The 22,140-nt window shown below is 33.2% G+C and overlaps 1 protein-coding gene across 1 annotated transcript; it reads left to right on the top strand.

Annotated features, from left to right (window-relative positions):
* The first annotated feature begins 10,123 nt into the window (after positions 1-10,123).
* LOC136222969 (casein kinase 1-like protein 2) lies at positions 10,124-14,216 on the top strand. The gene is made up of 14 exons (XM_066010677.1): positions 10,124-10,481; positions 10,592-10,632; positions 10,908-10,977; positions 11,074-11,222; positions 11,321-11,416; positions 11,494-11,564; positions 12,187-12,248; positions 12,361-12,424; positions 12,509-12,593; positions 12,679-12,805; positions 12,916-12,998; positions 13,076-13,136; positions 13,243-13,382; positions 13,717-14,216. The coding sequence occupies exons 1-14, from the start codon at positions 10,406-10,408 to the stop codon at positions 14,002-14,004; spliced, it is 1,413 nt and encodes a 470-aa protein (XP_065866749.1). The 5' UTR covers positions 10,124-10,405; the 3' UTR covers positions 14,005-14,216.
* The last annotated feature ends 7,924 nt before the right edge of the window (positions 14,217-22,140 follow it).

Below are 22,140 nucleotides of genomic sequence, written 5' to 3' on the forward strand. Positions count from 1 at the left end.
AAAATACTCATAATATGTAATTTTAAAATGGTACAATTTTACATCAACGTTGGCATCAAATAATAAATTAATCCCTAATGTTGATAAGTTGGGTGAATTTGAGAAATAGTTTATCAAACTGTTTTCTCAATCACGAATCGTGTCATCTACACTTCTCGTGTGCGTCATCTTATTACTCATTAGTAACAAATCACAACCATACAAATAGATGTGAAACTTTTTTTTGAAAAAAATTAAAAAATTATACTGTATTTTATATGAGTTGGACAAAAAAAATCCAAATATTTCATCAAATTTAATTTCCAATTCTATTATTAAATCACGAAAAATGTGATTTTTTAAGATCTAATTGGTAGGCAATGATGCCAAATAAGAGTTTTGCTTGTATTGAAAAGACAAGAGTTGCTTGTTTTTTCACGGCAATGATGTTATTTTTGATGAGTGTTGAATTCACCAAAAAACAAATAGTACTTACTATTGGAATCCAAAAACTATAGTAAATGTGGAGTAGGATCGAATTCATAGAGACTGATAGAATTATAACTCTTCAAAATTAACAATTAAAAATAAAAGGAGGTTTTGGTTTGTAGAATCCAACAAATAGAAAATAACAAGAAATAATAAATCAGGAGAAACAATTAAATAGATGAGAAATATGTATGAGAAATGTTCCAACTAGAGGTTTCGTTCGAGTTTTAAATTGAACCAATTGATCATCGATCACATAAAATATAAATTTCAACCCTTCAAATAAATTAGTTATGGTTATATAAAAGCATTAACAACCTATCTCTTCTTACCGGTTGAACAATTAAGAAAAGTTTATTAATTTTCTCTAATCAATTAAACAATTCCAAACGAGCTTCAGAATTTAATTTGATTGAAAGTATTAAAGTATGAAAGAGATACAAATTTTACTCAATAATCACTAAGGGTCCGTTTGGTTGCTCCTTTTCATGCTCTTGTTTGCATTTTCATTTCAAAAGGGAGAGTTTTAGGTGTTTGGTTAGTGACCTCCTCTTTGCCTTTCAAATCTGAAAAGCAGCATGAGGTGTTTGGTTAGTGACCTCCTGTTTGCCTTTCAAGCTGAAAATCAGCCTTTTACAAAAGCAGGGAATCTCTGCTTTTTGGAAAAACAACGTTTTCCAACAGGAAACAGCAAACCATAATAGCAAACGACAACAGCAAACCGTAACAGCAAACAGCAAACAGCAACAACAAACAGTAGGTAAAACAAACGGGCCCTAAACCAAGATTATTTAAAGCATATCAATTACATTCACAACATAGGTTAAAAGTTTGTCCAAAATTAACTATGTTATTTGCTACTTGCATTAGATGAATTAAACGATTACGTATTTAAACAACTAATTAGCAAAACAATTACAAGTAAATATCAAATCAAGAATTCAATTAAATCATGCAATACAAACAAGAACGGAATAGAAATGGATTACTTGAAATAGATGAAAAAGATTAAGTACAAAATTATCTTCCAATTGATTGTTCAAGATCTAAAAACCTCTACCTAGAAAGCCATGGAAAAATGATGATGCATGGAGAGCCATTGATATTTTTTCCTTATTCTCTATGTGTGTCCAAATGTGATTCTGATTGTCTCTTCTTATAGCTTTCACGATTGTGCCTCTTGGTTTCCAGGAGAGAGGAAAATTGACTTTTATTAATTCCTCGTAATAATATTAAAAGAAACTCCCCTTTAAAATTACACTCTAAAAGAAACCCCCTTTTAGAATTAAACTCTAATTATGACTATTTAAGAAAATACTAACAGAGTTAAGATCCCATAAATATTATATATGTTAAGAATCTCATAACATAAGTCATCAATTCTCAATTAAATGCTCAAATTTAGGCCTTATTTGATAAAACACTTAATTACTTAAATTAAAATGTTAAGCACTTATTTAGTTTAAGTGCGTTTGATAACGGTTGTTTCTCCACCACTTAAATTAGTTAATTAAGTTAAAAATCACTTATTTTGATAAGTCAAAATATTTAACTTAACATTTTATATTAAACATTGTCAACTAATATTTTTATAAAAGTTAAATCATTGAATACTTTCAGCACTTAAAATTCAGTACTTATTTTTTCAGCACTTAATTTTCAGTTTTATCAAACAGCACCTTAGACTATTTTGATCCATAAGCATAGATTAGGACAAATCATCATTTATAACTCTTTTTCAACACAAGACTTGATAAATTTCTTTAAATTCTCTTTAAGCTCCATAGAATCACCATTTTAACCATCAATTTGAAATTGAGTCTCAAAAACACCTACAAAACAGAAAACAAGGTAAACTTGCACCTAAATAACTAAATTAAAACTATATTCTAAGGAATTAAGATATAAAAATGTGTATAAATACGGACTTATCAGTAGACACCTAATGCAAAATCAGAGCTTTGCTTGCATTGAAAAGACAATAGTTGTTTTTTTTTTATGACAATGTTGTCACTTTTTGGCACTCCTTCGGCACTCTTGCTATCTCTTTTTTTTTTACTGAAAAACTGTAATTAAACATTAAAATATCTATTATTCAATGATTTATAGAACTATAGTGACAACTTTTAGAGTTGTTATTTGAGCAGTTTTTTAATTTGCTAAAAGTGATGTGGATGAGAGAGAAATAAAATGTTATATTTTTGGATGATCTTTAAGTTTTGTCAACTTTTAGGAACAAAATATATATATTTTATAATGATGTCTAAAATTTATCATTTTAGATGTCTGGGTAAAATTGCTCGTGATTATCAAAGTTAGAACTATTTTTACACCTTATTTTTTTATCGAACTAACGGTACCTCCATAATACCCTTGTCTCCATATATTTTTTTTTGGTAGGGAGAGGAAAAGAAAAAACAAACAAACAAGGAAACCTAACCCGGGATCAACCTAGGAAGGCTGACCCCCATCCTATCCTCAAACAGCAGAGACGAGAGAAAGATGGGAGGATCCGAAAGGGTAGAAGCACCTAATATCCCCTCATGCCCAGCTTCCGCCAAGCGATCCGCAACCCGGTTCTGTTCCCTGTAGATGTGGTTGAACTTCAAGAACTCGAAGGAAGGGATAAGCCTTAAAATGGCTTTAATAAGATTCTGGCTTTTAAGACAAATAGCCTGGTTATCTGAAATCCTGTTGATCGCCTCCAAGTTATCCGATTCCACAGATAGCCTCCTAACCCCCAGGCTAATAGCGAGCTTGATACCTGAGAGGATACCCCAATGTTCTGCCGAAAAGGAAGAACCCAACCCCAGGTTATGAGTGAAACCGGCCAGCCATGCGCCATCCGAAATCCCGAAGAACACCCCCGGCAGCAATCTTACCATTACTAAGGCAGGAACCATCCGTATTCAGCTTCACTACCCCTTCGCAAGGTTTACTCCATCCAACAAGATGGACCTCTCTTTTCTGGGTAGCTCTGACCAGGGGATCCCCTTTAAAGCTTTCAGTAATAATAGAAAGCTTTTTCGAGAAGAATTCAAATAAATCAGGAATAAGGACAGTTTTATCAGCAAAGATCTCCTCGTTCCTCCACTTCCAAATTTGGTGACAGATGATAGCCAAGAAAATATCACCATGAACCATGTTGGCCAATAACTTCCCCCTAGCTCCCTCCAAGAACCAGTCAACCTCAGAATGAGCCATAAAGGAAGGGAGAGAGTGGTCAGGGAGAACCTTAAGCCACACCTCTTTACTCTTGGGGCAATCCCTCAGAGCATGGCATAAGGTTTCGACATGGTCTCCATATATGCTTAAATAGAAGCTGGACTGAAATAGTTGTGATTGAATTCATTATGCACCATTTGGGTGGAGGTTTTCTTTCTTTTGTGGTCTTTTTATTGCTCTACGGTCTATTTTTTTCATTTGTAGATCTTGTATTTGATGTAGTTTGTATCGGAAGATGTTTTATTCCTTTTAATCTCTGTGATATATTTATATTTTTAACTTAATGGAATAATACATGACGTTTTTATTAAAAAAAATCTTTAACACAATTTGATTTGATTTATTTGTATTTTTCTTTTCAACTTTCACCTAAGCTTTCAATATTAATTCGGGCCCTATCTATCTTTCTTAATCTACAAATTGAATTTTTGAAAAATTGAATTTTTGCTTTCAAAATCTTTGGATCTCTAAGTTCTTTATTTTTTTTCTATCGATAGCTTTAATTGTCGGATAAAGTCTAAAAAAATTATAGGTGATTTCACTTTTATTTTGTAAATTTTTTTTCCGAACAGGGAGTTAAGTTTTTGTTTTTAGTTTGACACTATAAAAATGACTGCTAACGATCTTAAAATGTAAAATTCCAAAAATTAAAATTGTTTAGTAGTATATTTATTATGGAACCAAATTTTTTATTTTTCAAATCGTAATGTTCTCTCCTTAAACATTCACTTTCTCCCTCCTCACCAAACAACATTTGAGCGACCTCAAAATTAAAAAGTTGAAGAATTAAAGTTGTTTAAAATATCATCAAGTTTTGAATTTCTTAATTTTGAGGTCATCAACATTCATTTTAATTTTGAAGTCATTGTTTGTAGTATAGTGAAAAAATCTCAATCTATCTCCTAGGCGCAAACGAAAACTTCAATCTCCGTTTGTACAATTTTTTTTTAGACATAAAAGCTCATTAGGACCCCTCAATTATAGAGCTAAAATCAATTAGCCTCTCATTCTCTTCAAATCATCAAAAAGGTCCCTATACTCTTTCTAAGTGGCTAATCAAGTCCTTCCTCTTAACTGCCGACTGGTCTCCCTTCTTGTCCCTGGCTTCTTTGTCGGTCGATAACAGTAGACTTCAATTTAAAGTTTTTTGTGGCATTTTGTCGAACATTTTTTTTATTGCATATGGAGAATAATTGCAATGTAGTAAAAATGAGGATAACTAATTAGCAGTTCATAATTCTACATTCCAATTTCATTAGAAACCATTTCGACGCCAAAATGTAAAAGACGTGAAAGAAAAACATCGATAGGAATCATGAGCTGCAATCAGACTTCAGACTCACCGAGCAGCCTCTCTTACCTTTTACTTTATCCTTAATTATTTGAATTGAATTTTGTGTTTAGGAATTTTCAAGGATTTTTTTTAATGAACAAGGATGCTACTGTTATTATTACGATGTAATAACATTTTGAATCATATATTTGTTGCAATCTAAAAGTGTGCAATATGATTGTTATTCATTAGAATAACTTTATGAACTAATCTACTTTCAAGCACTTTTTGGACCATGTGAAGAATTTTCCTCCCTAGCCCTGAATTGAATTCCCATCCCTAACCCCGTGAGGGCGAAAATACCCTTTCAGGGGTTTTGGGTGGAAGAAAGGCTTTTTTTTTTTGTCTTTCCGACACACGGGCGTGTGGCTATCACGCCCCACCTTGCGGCCGGACGTGATAGCCACACGCTCGACCATATGGTGAGGCGTGAGGCTATCACGCCCGACCGCACGGTGGGGCATGATAGCCACACGCCCGTGTGTCGGGAAGTAAAAAAATAACAAAAATCCAATTAAATTAAACTAAATTAAAAAATAATAATAATTGCCCACACGCCACACGAGCGTATGGGCATCACGCCCTCACCATTGTGAGGGCGTGAGGCTATCACGCCGCACCACAGGTGACGGCGTATGAATATCACGTCGTCGCCTGTGGTGAGGCGTGAGGCTATCATGCCGTCACCTGTGGTGCGGCGTGATGTTCATACGCCGCACCAGTGGTGACAGCGTGATCGCCACACGCTCCATGTCCCGATTCAGATTTCAAAAAACATCCAACTCCGATGAAAAAAACGTCCAAAAAACATCAAATCAAACGGAAATATGTAGCATATGTCTATTTCCTTTGCCGCCCCTCTGTCGATCCATGTTTTCGTTGATAAATTAGTTCGGATTAGATTAAAGAGAATTTAGGTTGTTTGAGAGGATTTGAGAATTTTGAAATTTGACTTCCCGAACTGAAGGTGGAAAATTGAGGCTGGATATAGTAATTCACTTAGATTATTAGGATTTATTAATTTGATTTATCAAATTTGAATTTTTTTATTTGAACTATACGCAACTGAGTCATGTAAAAGTAAAGTTGGGGCAAGTTTAATTATTGGTTGTAATATTAGTGACAAAGTTGTTTAATTCATTGTGACAATAAAAATAAATTGTTTTCATTGATTTATATTTTAACATCCCGGTCCAATATCATATAGATATTGTGGCCCAAATTCAACACATTGGACCTCACGGTTTTAAAACGTGTCTGCATGTATTTGATTCATATCTTACTAATAAGCCTCAATCACTCCTCTCCATTTCCGATGTGGGATTCAGTTCATTCCTGCCCCCATCGGCATCCCTTATGACTGCTCCTTGCTCAGGCCTTCTACCCCGGCGCCACCCACTCCGGACCGGGTCGTTACATATATTTTTATCATCTTACATACATCTATAATTATTTCGCGTTTTATGGAATTGTGTGAGCATGCCAATAATTTTGTAGAAAAATTACAAAAAGAATGAAATTTGATTTCTTATTAAAGATTATGTAAAACTTAAAGGACCAAAAGTTTAAAGCTTCGGAATTAAATCCGTAAAGAAGAAAGGCTTAATTAGTATGAACGATGCCGAAATTGAGAATAAAAATGCTTGAAATCGAGATTGAAATTGAATGATTACAAATATAGGAATTGAAAATGTGGAACTAAAAATTGAAAAAGAAAGATTGTAGAACTAAGGATAGAAAATTGAAAGAAATTGACAATTTGAGCTTGATTATTAAGATTTTTTTGTGAGATTATTCGAAAAAAATTTCTGCTGCCAAAATCCATGTTTATGCTATAAAAAATATGTACATAACTGTATGTGCAGCAAGAAAGTTCTATAACTAGTCTTCTTCATTAACTATTTTTTACTGTCGAATTATGTATTTCTACTGTAAAAAAAATTGTAGGAAACTTCCCAAAAAGAAAGTTTCACGTTTCAGCGAGAAAGCTCCACGTTTCAGTAAGGAAGTTCTATAACTGTAAAACAAGGTTGCTCCTATCAACTAACCATGTCCATGCCCACTATCTCCCCTACTATCTCCATCCAACTTCATTCCATGATTTTTGCTAATGTGTTTGCGTAATTAATTTTAACAATTACATATTTCAATTAAAATATTTGATAAATTACCAAATCGGCTCAAAACTTCAAATGTTACACAAATTTTGATGGAAATAGTAATTGATAAAATAATTACCGATTCAAACCATAATAATTGGTAAAATTATTCAATCGTTCTGAATCCCATCAACTTACATAATTTAGAGCGATTTAAGTAATTAATTATGAAATTGGACCCAAATTAAAATATGAGTGAAACAATAATTAAATATATTTCGTGCATTGCATGAGGTTTTACACTAGTTCTTCTAAAGTATAATCTCACGTTATATCAATATATTAGATCGTTCGTCAATACATCTTATAAATTAATACTTAGAATGTTAAGAAAGTAAAATATTGTCTTCAACTTCTATTTATATAGTAGATTTATGATAATATGTAAAAATATCAGTATGTCACGTGGACCAATGAATATATTCCGATCAAGATTGGACATGTACATCAATGAAGTAAGTATGCTAACTTTTAAAAGTTATCATCTTGATTTGTGCAACTTACAGACTAAGACTAGTACATGCCAAATTCGAGTGGTCTCGCTATAGGATATGCTTTCTTTCAATATCATTCCTACACATGTCCTAAACGTCAACTAAAACACTAAAGGAGCCCTGTAAAAATGGTGAAAACAGGCCATATGACGTGTCATTTATGTGACACCCTGTGTTGACCTTTTAAATGTATGTTGATTACCATTGGGGAAGAGTGACATGGTGTGTGGAGGGACATGTGATCCAATCTAGAGATATTATTTGTGCCACACGTCGTTGCAATGATGGTGACACACTATGTGACTGGTGGATGCACATGTCTAGTGTGCTTAAAGTTGTGTCACATCGGTCCTTTGGCTGGCTCTTTAGGATGGTTTAGCTATAGGAGACCGAGGTAGCTGTTGTTCCATCATCAGGGCAAGTCTTCCTCATGGAAAGAGCCTGAGCATAGAACAAGGATTAATCCATATAAAGAAGAAAAGAGAAGATAAACTAAGAGCATAACAGAGTGCAAACCCACTCGAAAGAGCTGAAAAGAGCCAGCCCTAGTAAAGACCTTTCATAGATGCCGACCAGTTCCAGGATTGGGAGAACATAGGATTGGTAGTTGGGCGCTTGGTTGGTAATTTCCTTCTCTCTGTTGACTCTCCATACAGTGTGTGGAATGATTTTAGTGGCATTTTTTTTTACTGTTTTTAGCTCATTTAAGATCCGATCTTGAATTTTTCTTTAGACCGCCTTTATTTTGTTTCTCATCATTTAGGTCTACCTATGCTTGCAACCATCTCCTTTGACTCTTAATCATTAAATCAAACTTTTTATAACGAGATTAGAATTAGATGAGATTTTAATAAGTAAAATCAAGATTACTTTTCACAAAATATCTTTTTACTGAATCAATTAAACAACCATAAATAACTTGAAATTAAGTGAAAACCAAATGAAAATGAAGCGATAATCTATATTAAGCACATACATCCTAAAATCGGTCAATAAAGCCCTAGAAAAAAACTAATTAGACACTAAAATACATCAAAAAAGACTTAAAATGATAGAAATAAAACATCTCTATCATAAATGCATAAAACTTGAGAAAGCAAAGGAAAGAGCAAAAAGTATGAGAGCGTAACATGAAAATTAAGTATGATTTTTTGCCCCCTTTATATAGATCATTGGGTTTGGAAAATTGAACCGACAGCTAACGACATCATTACTCCAACACCACGCTCGAGAAACCCCAGTTAAAATCTCTATTAAATTAAAAAATATACCCTTCACTTCCTATAGTCTTGTAACAACGACCTACCTAGAAACATGTGGTGTCGATTTAGAGTGATCCACAACTAATTTGAAAGCGCATGCCACATTATCATGTACCATTTCAAGCTTTTCCACCTTCCCACGCTTCCTCTTAAAACCGAATATATAGTTGTATGCAATGAAATTCATGCCTGTAGTAAAACACAATATTTCACTATACCTGTCTTTAATAATAAGGTATCCACTTCAGCATATACTCAGACATCTCGGTCCTCAATGAAGTAAAGGCTCTATAAATAGGTCTTTCATTCCCTGAACCACGTCATAAGGCCTAAAGTACTTCGTCGGTCTATAGGAGGACGTCTAATAATAACAAATAAACCAGTACGCCACGTGGACGAATGAATACGTCTCGATCAAGGGCAATAATGGAAATATAATTGCCTCTAACAATGGACCAATAGGGTAGACACACTAATTTTCAAAAGCTCTTATCTCAATTTATGCGGCTTACATTTAATTAAAGCTAAATCTGAGAGGTTTCACTAGAGAATATGCTTCCAACATCATCCCTACACACGTCCCGAATGTTAGCTAGGCCACATAAATCAATACTTTTCAAAAATGCCCCTGGAACCTCACAAATAAAAAGGAAGTTGCAACTAAGATACAACATTCCTGAATCCTAGAATTCTACTTTTCTCTCGTTTTCATCGTTAGAAACTCTGCTAACTTAGACATCGTAGCGAGTTCGTCGGATCCCGACCCTTCCTTTAACCTTTTATGTCTTATTATAGGACATTCTTCCCTGAAATCACATTCGAGAAAATCTATCCAAGTTTACCCACATGAGATTTCATAGTTAAAGAAATTATATTTAACTAAGTTAATTTAACATTTTACAAGGTTATTTTTTTAGTGTTTTAAATATTTATTTATTTATTTTTTTTTTTTTGAAAAAAACACAGTTTGAAATAGTGCCAACATGCATACTGTTCATAAATATTCCATCTCCAAAAACAAAAAATGCATTAGCATTTTAGTAGAAGAAGAGCATCATTATATATGGAATATACGAACCTACGTCGTATCAGGGCACAAGACAAACGACATCGTTTAGGATCAGAAGCACACGCCGATAGCTTTGTCGTTGTAAGAAAATCCACTCCGCTCTCGATGGGATCAAAGATGATACCAACAAAGCAAAAAGGCAGCAGCCAGAAACAACCGCCTCTTCTTTCTCTTCCTCTTTCGCCTTCTCTCTCATAACTCTAGAGAGAGAAACTTCTTACTTTATTTCCTTCTATATACTATATCCCCCTCTTCCATTTAGAGATTCTCTCTCCGCTGTTGATTTCATCATCATCATCATCTGCTTCTTCACCTGTAGGTTCTTATATCGTTTTTGAAAGAACAGAAGTAGGAATTTTTTTGGGGGGTTTTAGGGTTTTTGCTTGCTTGTATTTATGGAGCCGCGTGTCGGTAACAAGTTTCGTCTCGGTCGTAAGATCGGTAGCGGATCATTTGGAGAGATCTATCTCGGTTTGTTTTCGTTCTCTTCAGTCCTTTTCAGTTACTGATTCTATTTCTCAAGTTTTCAGTTACTGATTCTACTTCTGATTTTGCTTTATACCTGGTTTGGATTTCTCTAGGGACTAATTTTCAAACAAACGAGGAAGTTGCAATTAAACTTGTAAGTGGTTACTTACTTTCTCTGTCTCCTTTTGGATTCCCATATCTGAAGCTTCAATGTTAACTCGAGAGTTGATATTTTTAGTGTTAACTGAGTACGATACTGAATTTTAGCATTGGAGAGGTTCCAGCTTTCTTTTTTTGGATTATGTTGTTTGACTAAATGTGCATTTTGGGTGGATAATTGCTTACAGTTGTGAGATATTTGGCTTCGGTATTAGCTCATTAAGTTGAATTAAATTAGTTGTGCACTTATCTTGTCCTTTTTTGGCTCAGGAAAATGCTAAGACAAAGCATCCCCAGTTGCAATATGAGTCAAAGTTATATAGAATTCTCCAGGGAGGAAGTAATGATTTTGTTTTTCTTTAATCCTTGATCCATTTTGTCCTATATTTCTGTCAAAATCCAGTTAGGTTTATTGCTAATATTGTAATTTTGGCAGCTGGAATTCCAAATGTTAGATGGTTTGGTGTTGAAGGGGACTATAGTGTCCTCGTGATGGATTTACTTGGACCTAGTCTTGAAGATTTATTCAATTTCTGCAGTAGGAAACTATCGCTCAAGACTGTTTTGATGCTTGCAGACCAGATGGTATGGTTTATTTTTTTCTTTTTCTTTATAAGACATTAATTCTTTGCTACCATTTGATTTTATTTTTCACATGTAAAATGTGGTACTCCTCCTGTCAGATTAATCGAGTTGAATTTGTTCATTCAAAATCATTCCTTCACCGAGATATCAAGCCGGACAACTTCCTAATGGGTTTAGGGAGGCGTGCAAATCAGGTCTGAGTTCGTTGCTGATTGACCATTTCTTCGTTGTTCTGTTTGTGGTAAATTACTAGAAATCTGCTCGTGTACAGGTCTATGTTATTGACTTTGGTCTGGCTAAGAAGTACAGAGACCCTTCAACACATCATCATATTCCTTACAGGTTAATTATTTTGAACTAGATGTAGACTGATTCATTTTATTTTTATTGTTCTTGGAATCTTGAGTGTTGAACTTTATATCTTATCACCACGTCAGTTCTTTCTAGCTTATGGGTGCTGTATTATACATCCAGCCTGGAATCTTGTTGTATTTTCACTTTAGCATCAAAATTCTGGTATAGCTGTTCAGTTGGTATGTACTATGGAATTAGTTCATGACTTGAATTTGTAGAGTCGGTTGTTTTGAGATCGTCTGAAATCTACATTGATGACCATTTTGTAATTATTGTTGCCTCTTAGTTCCAGACTTTAGCAATCAAGGTTTGATCAACTTTTAATATGTTATTCTTTGGGGATTGTTAGTGAAGTTGTATTTCTGATATGCATAGGCTGCTGCTTTTTTGGCCCAGTGTTTTATACTGGTTGCTTATGCATATAATAATGGTGTGTGGGCCATGAATATTGATCTTTTATTGTGGTACTGCAAAAGTTTTGGAATTTCATTAGCTTTTATTTCTAATTCTTCCTTTACTTATTTCATGCAATTTCTAATTAACATGTTCCTTGGCTAAAATTAATATGTAAATGATCACTTTGAACCTGATTTGCGTATTTATATTGCAGAGAAAATAAAAATTTGACTGGAACAGCAAGATATGCTAGCATGAACACTCATCTTGGCATTGGTATGGTTCATAAATGTTTCTTCAAGATCTTGAACAGTGTTACACTGCAATGTCAAATTAATTTTATATCTGTACTTCCATTTTCTAATTGCCTTCTATATGTGCTTTGTAGAGCAAAGCCGAAGGGATGATTTAGAATCCCTTGGTTACGTGCTTATGTATTTTTTAAAAGGAAGGTAAACGTCCATGTCCGATCTGTTCATTGTATCTTTCCTTGCATGCTCTCCTTGGATGTAACCCTCTTCCATATGTTTGTGCAGTCTTCCTTGGCAAGGACTAAAAGCAGGGACCAAGAAGCAGAAGTATGAAAAAATCAGTGAGAAGAAAGCATCAACTCCTATTGAGGTGAAGTTATGCCTGGATAACTACCTTCTTACAATATTCTTTGACTTCAGTTAACTCATCTGGAAGTTCAATGTGTTCCTTTTAGGTATTATGTCGGGGTTATCCCACAGAATTTTCTTCCTACTTCCACTACTGCCGTTCACTGCGTTTTGATGATAAACCAGACTATGCTTACCTGAAAAGGCTTTTCCGTGATCTTTTTATACGTGAAGGTTATAATTTGTGTTTACTTTGTTCTTGTAAATATCATACTTCCTTAAAAACTGCAGCAATGACAAAATCAAATATTTATCTTATCATTTTGGTTTTGCTGTTATCTCAGGTTTCCAGTTTGACTATGTTTTTGACTGGACAATTTTGAAGTATCAGCAAACACAGATTGCAAATCCTCCAACTCGTCCAGTGGTAAGTGTTACTCTATTTTCCTTTTCAAAGATTATGACTTGTAGTCTTTGTGCCTTGATGTTTTATTATTTCCGCAGGGCTCTGGCACAGGACCAAGTTCTGGTATGCCTCCTTCTGGCGCTAATGACAGGCCATCAGGTGATTCTGCTGCTTGTTTAAGCTCGAGTTTTTTTTTTTTTTTTTTTTATTCTTGTATCCACATGTAAGAGATATACTTAATGTGTGATTATGTACTTAATCATAGGCGGGGAAGAGGGTAGACTAGGTTGGTCTTCAAGTGATCCTTCCAGAAGGAGAAACTCTGGTCAAATTACTAGTTCAGGGAATTTTTCGAAACAAAAGGGTCCCGTTGCAAATGATCTACCCTTATCCAAAGAAGCCTCTGTAAGTAATTCCGACATACATCTGCTTATATTTGGTGTATACCTTGTAGATCGATTTCAGGGGCTTGTGGGCTTGAATCCAGATGGCGACTTGCTTTGAATTGAACGCATTACGCATGCCATATTATTATGTAACTATGTTCACTAGTCCTCCATCCATTGATGTTTGTTTCATATTGCTGGACGTGTTTCCTTGATGTTACACGAATGCAATCACTTGAATTTAAACAGCATACTGAATCATGTCACCTGCCACGAGGCTTTAATAACAGTGGTATTCATTAATGCTCAATACTGTTACTTGGTTGAATTTCACATGCTTGTGACTTGTGCAGCTATCCAGCTCAAATTTTGTGCGATCTAGTGGATCTTCCAGGCGACCTGCAATTTCTAGCAGTCGTGAAGCAGCACTTGTTATGAACGGCACAGATACTGCTCGCTCTCAAACAACAGATGTGAGCCCAGGAGTAAAAATATCTGTCGGACCAAGAAGTCCGCCCATTCTATCTTCAGAGCAGAAGCATGTATCTGCTAGAAACATTTCAAATATCAAGACTTTCGAATCAACCCTTCGAGGCATTGAGAGCCTGCACTTCAACAATGACGAGAGGGTACAATATTAAAAGCTGACTATCCGCCAGCCCATGTGTAAATTTAAGATCATGCTATGGTTATACGGTATGCAAAAATTGGATCGATTACATATCCATATTGTCATTAGTTACTAACCCGTGACATTGCATATGCTTTCTAATTGAGTTGCTCCCTTGGGTACATCATCAGACAATATAGTTGAGATACCTACCATACAATGAAATATGTACAGTTCCAAATTTATGAACATGACAGCTTAATGTAGGTTGTAGATACCCATGCGACATAGGTCTTACCAACTTAATCAGTGACGGATTTAGGCTTTACCGACACGGGAGGAGGGGGTATTGAAACATTTTGGGTGTATTTATCCTAAAAAATTAAAGCTTTTACACAGGTTCAATGGAGTTTTCCAGGGACCTTAAGTCCCCTCCCGACCCTTCTAAATCGGTCCCTGAATGAAATGAGCAAATTCTGTAGGAAATAAGGAAAATGTTGTTCCCTCACAAAAGGTGTGGATTATGGGAGGAGCTGGACTCCGTTTGGAGTATATTAGTGGTTGGATCATTGGATGTTAAAAATATAGGGTGTGTTAGTTGGATGTGGCTCGTTAAAAGCTCATGGTTATGGGATTTCAATTTGGGTAGAAAAAACTATAAATTAAATAAAATTCGGTTAATTTGTTTTCTCGTAATTTTGCTGTGTTCGATAAAGATTTTTTTTGGAAAATGATGTTGGGAGATTATTAATCTAAAAATACTATATATGATATGATATGATATTTTTTTGTAGAATTTTGATGTCTGGAATTCTAAATTTGACCTCGTGTCTGCTTATCTTGCAAAACAAAAGAAGAAGCATTGTAACAGTAAATTTCAACAATGTATAGGATTTAGGATTTGCTTTGACCTAGACCAGGAGTGCCTTGGCCTAACACCTAGGGTAGGAGGGGGCCTAAAAAAAGCTTAATAGATCTATTTATGTGTAGTAGAAAAATGTTTATACATGTATTAATGTGGTTTAGGTTTTAAAAAAAGGCTCAAATAAATGTTTGCCTAATTCTTATTTTTTTTCCAATTAATGTTTTTTACAAGTTTCCTTACAATTCTAAATAGAGTAAGATTTTACTTTCTATTCTTGAATTATTACGGATTTGAACCTAGGCTAGGATTACAATAAGGCTCACTACTATCTTTTCAATATTAATAAAGCTCAATTAGTATTCAAACTTTAAAAATTTAGTAAATTATATGATTTGAATTTGAATTATAAAATATAAATTCTATTATTTTATTATATTTACATGTGAATAGTATATTATAAAAACAATAATTATTTAGTTAAAAAGTATAATTCTTATTATAAAAAAGTATAATTCCTTTTTAATTTTATATATAATGAATTTTAGTAAATTTTTAATTTTTTCATATCATGGAGTAAAGAAATATTATTACGAGTATAACTTGCTAAAATTGTAATGTTGGAAATTTAAATGTGAATAAAATATAATTTTCTCATGATTTTTTGAACTTCGGTTGAACATGGATTGAATTTTTAAACTTTTTGATTATGTCATTTTTCGATTCTTTACTTGTCCGATTTTGATAATTATGCCTAATAGAAAGTTATGATGTACACCATTTATTGAGGGAACCATTCACGTTGAACTTTCAAGAGACGTGATTTATGATGGTCCTCTTATCTATGAGATTTGAATGTCTTGACTAGGCCTGGACCATCCGGTCCAAATCGATCATTAAGGCTCAATAAATGACATTTGTTTGTTTTCACTATATTTTCTTATATTTTTTAATTTTATTATTAACATTGTAGAAAAACTAAGTTGATACGGTTATGAGGATTGATAGGATTACAACACGATATGTTTTGGGTTAGAGTTGATTCTTTTAACATTAACCCGATAGTTAATAGAACACAAATATGAAAATTGTCATCGCAATTTAGTAATATTTATTAGGATGTAATGTAGGTAGAATTGATATTTGTGAAATTGAATGAGAAGTTGAAAAATATTTGAGTAGGAACTTACTATTATATTATGTGACCGACCAGAAATTAAAAATGAAGATGCCCACAGTATTAGCATGTGAATGTCCGTACTAAATGAAATGTCTACGTCTTTAAGAAATGTCTACGTCTTGATAACTTAACTTGGTAGCCTTGGTATTAGTGAACCTCCTGATTTTATTTTACGAGGAATATTCAATTCTGCTTTTTATTTTATAATAATTTAGTCTTTTTTAAAGTTGATTTTTACTAGATTTCCTTCTTGTTGCTCCACATTTCTGCAAGAAATCCTAGTTCGTAACAAATACTAATAAAAAATGATGAAATAAGAATTTACAAGAGCTCATCTGTAATGATCTAGTCTAGAGTCCAGCAGTTCGTGGGGTTGGAATAGAAAATTTGAGTAAAGAACAACCAGCAAAAGAGATGGCGATGGAAACAAGTAGAACTGTAAATGAGCCGAGTCACTCATGAATGGTTCGGTGTTCGGCTTGACTTTTTAATGAGCCGTTTGTGAGCATGATTTTCTGACTTGGTTTATAAATGAATCGAGCTTGAGTAGACCAAAGCTCGTGAGCAAGCTCGATTAGAGACTCGTGAACAAGTTCATGAACAAGCTCGATAAAAGCTCGTGAGCTAACTCAATTATAATATTTATATATTTTAAAAAATAAAGTTTAGTAATGGCAATATGTAATATGGAAGGGTTTAATTGAACTTTATTTATTTAAAATATTATGGTTTATTAGAATGAGGGGAGTTTAATTGAACGAAATAAAATAAAAGAGGTTAGTTTTAAAAACAATGATAAAATTTGGGGTCAAACTGAAAATGCAGGATATAAATTTGGATTTTAGGGTTTTTGAACACATTTTGTATACAGAACACCCACCCACCCATTTTCTCTCTTCCTACCGAGATCGCAAAATCAAATCTTCCATGTCTCCATTCATGGCTTCCGGTGATTCCCTGTCTCTCTCTCTCTCTCTCTTTCTTCTGTTCGTGAGCAAGCCCGTGAACTCGATAAACGAGCTCCGCTCGTGAGCAGCTCGTGAACAATCGAGTTGCTAAACGAGCCGAGCTCGAATAGCAAATTGAACTCGAACCGAGCTCGAGCAGACTAAAACTCAGCTCGTTTACAGCCCTAGAAACAAAATTTATCTAGCTAAATTTATGTTTTACTCCAACGTGCTAGCTATTTGATTATATTATTATTAAAAATGAATAAAATTAAAAAAGAAGTATAAAAAAAACAAAGAAAAAATAAAAAGAATGAATAAAAGAAAATAGCTAGTCAAATGGACTAGCCAAATTTAACTAATGAGAACGGTTAACTATTTATTTCAGAAAGTCATGTCACCTTATTTTGAATAGCTAACTAAATTTGACAATTTAAAAAATCATGTTATCCTATTGAAAATGTACTTAATGTGCCCAAAAATAGAAAAACCTAAGTTAAATCCATCTAATCCCCCATCATCAAAATGATTGGAAATCTCAACAAGCTTTATATATATATATAAAATAAATTATAAAAGGGGACGGATTTAAACTTCACATACAAAACAATACAATATTAAACTTAACATTATAACACTATACAATTTCAAATTTTATTAACGAGTTTTTTTCACTAATAGAAAATGTACAATTTCAAGCGTTATTGAGTCATTAGACTGCTAGAGATTGAAGGATAATCCAAACATGAAGCTACACATAAAAAAATCATTTTCTCGAGACTTAGAAAATGCACCGTTTTATAAATGTTAAACTTAACATTGCATTGTTTTATACGTAACAAAAGAATCTGTTTTTTCTCTATAATCTAAAACTAAATTTGTTATTTATCCTCTCTCTCTATATATAATTTATATATATATATATATATATATATAAATTCCTCTAGACCTTCCATGTGAACCTAAATATTCTCTTCCTAAGAAGAAGAGATGAACATGACTAAGTTATAACTAAAAAAAAAGAGTTTTAAGTGTTCGATTGGACACCTTTTATTTGCCCTTCATAACTGAAAAATAACGTTTTACAAAAGTCTGAAAAATAACGTTTTATAAAAGTATGGAATGTCTGCTTTTTGGAAAAACAGTTTTTTTCAACAATAAACTGTAAACCGTACCTCCACACAACAGGTAAACCAGACGGACCTAATTCTACCCAAAACAAAGTTTCTTGGGAAACGAAGAACATGACAGATTGACAGATAGAGTATTTGATCTGGCACCTGGTCAAAGCTACATAGATCCAAAACACCACACCTACTCTTCTACATCAATCATCATAAACACAGAAATAATAACTCATGTTTTCTAAAAAATTATTTCTTAATTCTACTTAGAAAAACTCAAATTCCTTGTCATAATCATGCCCAAATCTGTCACAGATCTTAATCAAACTCACCATCAGATATGGTAAAACTCTAATTTCCAGATCTAGCTCTTATCTTTTCCATATCATATTTGTATTCAAGAAGAACTTGAACAATCTTTTATACTTCTAAGAAGAGAATCTCATAATAATACCCACTTTTCTCTTCCATATCCACAACAAAACATTAAAAAAAACACAAACCCAATTGAAATAAATATGTAAAGTTTTCATCTTTTTCAAGAAATGAAAAAGGGTCACCTCCATCCATACACAACATGTGTATAAGTATCTTTGATCCACTTAAAGCTTTTTCTGAAAGAACCCTTCATCTTCCCTTCCATAGTATAAACTTTGTAGCTTGCTACTCTTTTTTTCCTCTGCAATTCTGGGTCTGTCAAGCTCCAATTTTTCATGGATGATGAAGAACCAAGATTGTTGCTTTTTCCCCCTTTCTTGATCTTCACTTCCTTCCCAAATTGATTTGAAACTTGTTGTGAACCTCCATAGCTTACACTATATGACCTCAATTCTTGCATACCATTTGGCCCATTTTTTGGGGGGCCTCCTTGGTATTCTTCTATCTGCATCATCCTCCCATCTCTGCAAGATTTGGATCTAAAACCTTCCATTTTTTCTAGATTTTCAAGAATCAAGAATCACACACACATGGGTTTCAAGATTCAAGAATTGAGGTTTATTGGGAAACAAAGAAAGAAAGAAAAGAGAGAAAACAAACAAGTCAAAGAAAAATCTAAGCCTTGAGATTGGTTTTGTTTAGTATTGAGAGAGTAGTAGTTATGAAATTTAATGAAGTGGGGACTAGAAAACTTCAACTCAAATTTGGTGTCTTTATGCCCTTTTATCAAAATTATCAACAAAAAGGGGAAAAGATAGGAAAATTGGGGCAAAAAGCATCCTATGCTCTCATTTAGCATTTAATCTTTTATTTTTATTTTTGTCACTTATAATGTAAACAAAGCTTAACTTACTCTTAAAAGTAATTGACAAGATATAATTACGTAACTACTTGATTTAGAGTTGGTGGCAGCGAGATAAAAGATACGGGCAAAAAGAAGCTCTAAGGAATGACGATTAGAAAAAGAATGAACTGAATCTGCATCCAAAATGAAAAGAAGATGATTGAGGTTTATTAATAAGGTGGATTTCTAATATATATATATATATATATATATATATATATATATATATATATATATATGCGTTATAAAACAATGAAATATAAGGTGTTGGATTTGGCCAAACAGGACAAAATCTACATGGTATAGAGTCGTGATGTTATAATTAGTATCAGAATTGACTCTCCACTTATGATGTGTTGGTTCGGAGATGAAATATGTGAAAACTAGCGGGTCTGTAAAGCCTGGTCCATAGTGGATGGTGTCAAAGTAAAAGGTCTAAACAATGAACGACTTTAAAAAATGACAATAGAGATTAGAATAAACTGAATCTCATATAAAAAAAATAGAGAGAGAATGACTCTAACTTATTAGTAAGGTAGATTTCTAACAGTAGTATTCATATGGACCAGAATAATCAAATAAATTTAATCAATCAGGGTTAGATCTAGACTTAAATGAATTCTATGATTGAGATTCCGAGCATCCTAATGAGCCTAAATTTAACGACGACTAACCAAATTCATTTGGTCATTTAGGATCCATGTGAATACTTCTAAATTTTTTAATACATGTAGTTGTGAAGTTCGTGGTGTTAGAAAGCAGATAATATCTACAGGATAGTATAGTAGACTATAACAATTTATCTACATGTAGTTGTGAAGCTCGTGGTGTTAGAAAGCAGATAATATCTACATGATAGTATAGTAGACTATAACAATTTATCTTTTATATATATATACACACGAGTTATATTACTCCCTAATTAAGCAATGTATAATATCTATTATGCACCCTCACGTTCAAATCATTTGGAATGTACTACCATTATTAATGAGTAATTCAATATCAAATAAGTGTATGATATCATGTAAATAAAGAGCTAAATGGAAGGATTTTCTCACATGTATAAAGAATCATGTAGCTCGTTAATTAAGTATATGAGATATCTCACACCTAATAACAAGAGAAGTCGGACTTTAACATAAATCAAGATTAACAAAGCTCTATTTATTTCCAAAAATTCTACAATAATTCAAGACGAAATTAATACTCGGACAAACTAGTCTTCAACTATTGGGTTGATAACATGTGAGTATTATCGTTGATACATCATCATCCGGGTGGTTTCATTTTATTTCATTCGCGTTTGAAATACAATTTTCTTTATATTTAATGTAATTATAAAAAAATATACGAATATATTTTGAATTATAATAAATATAATTTTATATATAAATAAAATGAATAGATCTTTTAAAAAATTTATAATGAATAAAAGGTAAAATATCAAAAATCTTGAGGATCAAGTTGGTTTTTGTAAAAAAGGTGGGTAGTGGGAATGGAATTGTAAGGTGGGGACATTTTCAAACGGTGTGGTATATGGTGGACAGGGCATGTGACACGTGGGTTTTTTTCGAATTTGACTGCAGACTTTTGTTTTCTATTATTATTTTATTTTGGCTTCTTCATTAATGGAATTGAAAATATCGACAGAAATTTTAGATATTATGGCAATTTTTAGTGGTCTTATTTTGACATTAGATTTGATTTTATTTTAACATAGATATATATGAAGAGACCTTCCTAATTAGATGACTTAATATTTCTAGATATATTTTGACTCCATTATTTCAACATTAATAATTCTGAATTAATATACCAATCTTAAAAAATAATTATTCCTTAATTCTATCTCCCACTTTAATTGTTTTTAGTGTTTACATGACAATACAATGACATATTTTAAGATTTTTAATTTAGATTTTGTTATATAATGAGGTTTGATTTTGTCATCTAATTTGTCAAAATAAATAGTAACAAAATCAACATGTAACTTTTAAAATATATATATAACTTTCATTAAAAGGGAAAGATTAAATGAAAAGGCATAAGTAAGTTTTGTCTGTTTTGTCGAATTTATAAGTTTTGTTTGGTTTCTGTTGTGAGTATAATGGCCTGAAATTATCGTAGGTTGGGCGACCTATAGATAGTAGGAGTTGTTTTTATGGATCTTGTCCATCAACATAAATCTGATATCATTTTCCTTTTGGGGACTCGCATCTGTCTGAATCGTTTAGATGCATTTCGAAAAAGAATCAAGTTTGTTGGATGTTATGTGAAGGAAAGAGTGGCGGTTTGGGTCTGTTTTGACATCTATCGGGGATGGTTAAAATTCTAAATTATAAACGGCATTTTATGGATGCGGAAGTTAGTTTGTGGGGTAGTATGTCTTGACGGTTTACTAGTTTTTATGAGAGATTTAGTGCTTTAAAGCATTTCATGCCCACAAAGGGAGAGGCAAGATGGGAACAAATTGAGAAAGACCGTTTTAGTTCAAAATGATAATTTTAGTCTCGTATCGCAAAAGATAAAATGTACAACTCTTCACCTATCTATTGGGAATACCATCAGCATCCCGTAATGAAGATGAAATGGTGAAAAGGGAGCGAAATCACCTCTATACTGGATGGTTTTCAATGATGAGAGATGCGCTGACATGTTTTGCCCCTCTTACTCCACCCTTTCAGTTCTAGTAGATCATCTCCAGCCCAACATCAAATTGATACTGAGAAGGAAATTTAATGATTGTTGGCTCTCCAACTCATTATCAAA

The sequence above is a fragment of the Euphorbia lathyris genome, chromosome 3, assembly GCF_963576675.1.
Source record: "Euphorbia lathyris chromosome 3, ddEupLath1.1, whole genome shotgun sequence".
NCBI lineage: Eukaryota > Viridiplantae > Streptophyta > Magnoliopsida > Malpighiales > Euphorbiaceae > Euphorbia > Euphorbia lathyris.

Coding starts and splice junctions, on each gene's coding strand:
- LOC136222969 (XM_066010677.1), top strand. CDS start 10,406: ATGGAGCCGCGTGTCGGTAACAAGTTTCGTCTCGGTCGTAAGATCGGT. Junction 10,978..11,073: donor TAGAATTCTCCAGGGAGGAA/GTAATGATTTTG, acceptor TAATTTTGGCAG/CTGGAATTCCAAATGTTAGA. Junction 12,425..12,508: donor ATGTATTTTTTAAAAGGAAG/GTAAACGTCCAT, acceptor ATGTTTGTGCAG/TCTTCCTTGGCAAGGACTAA.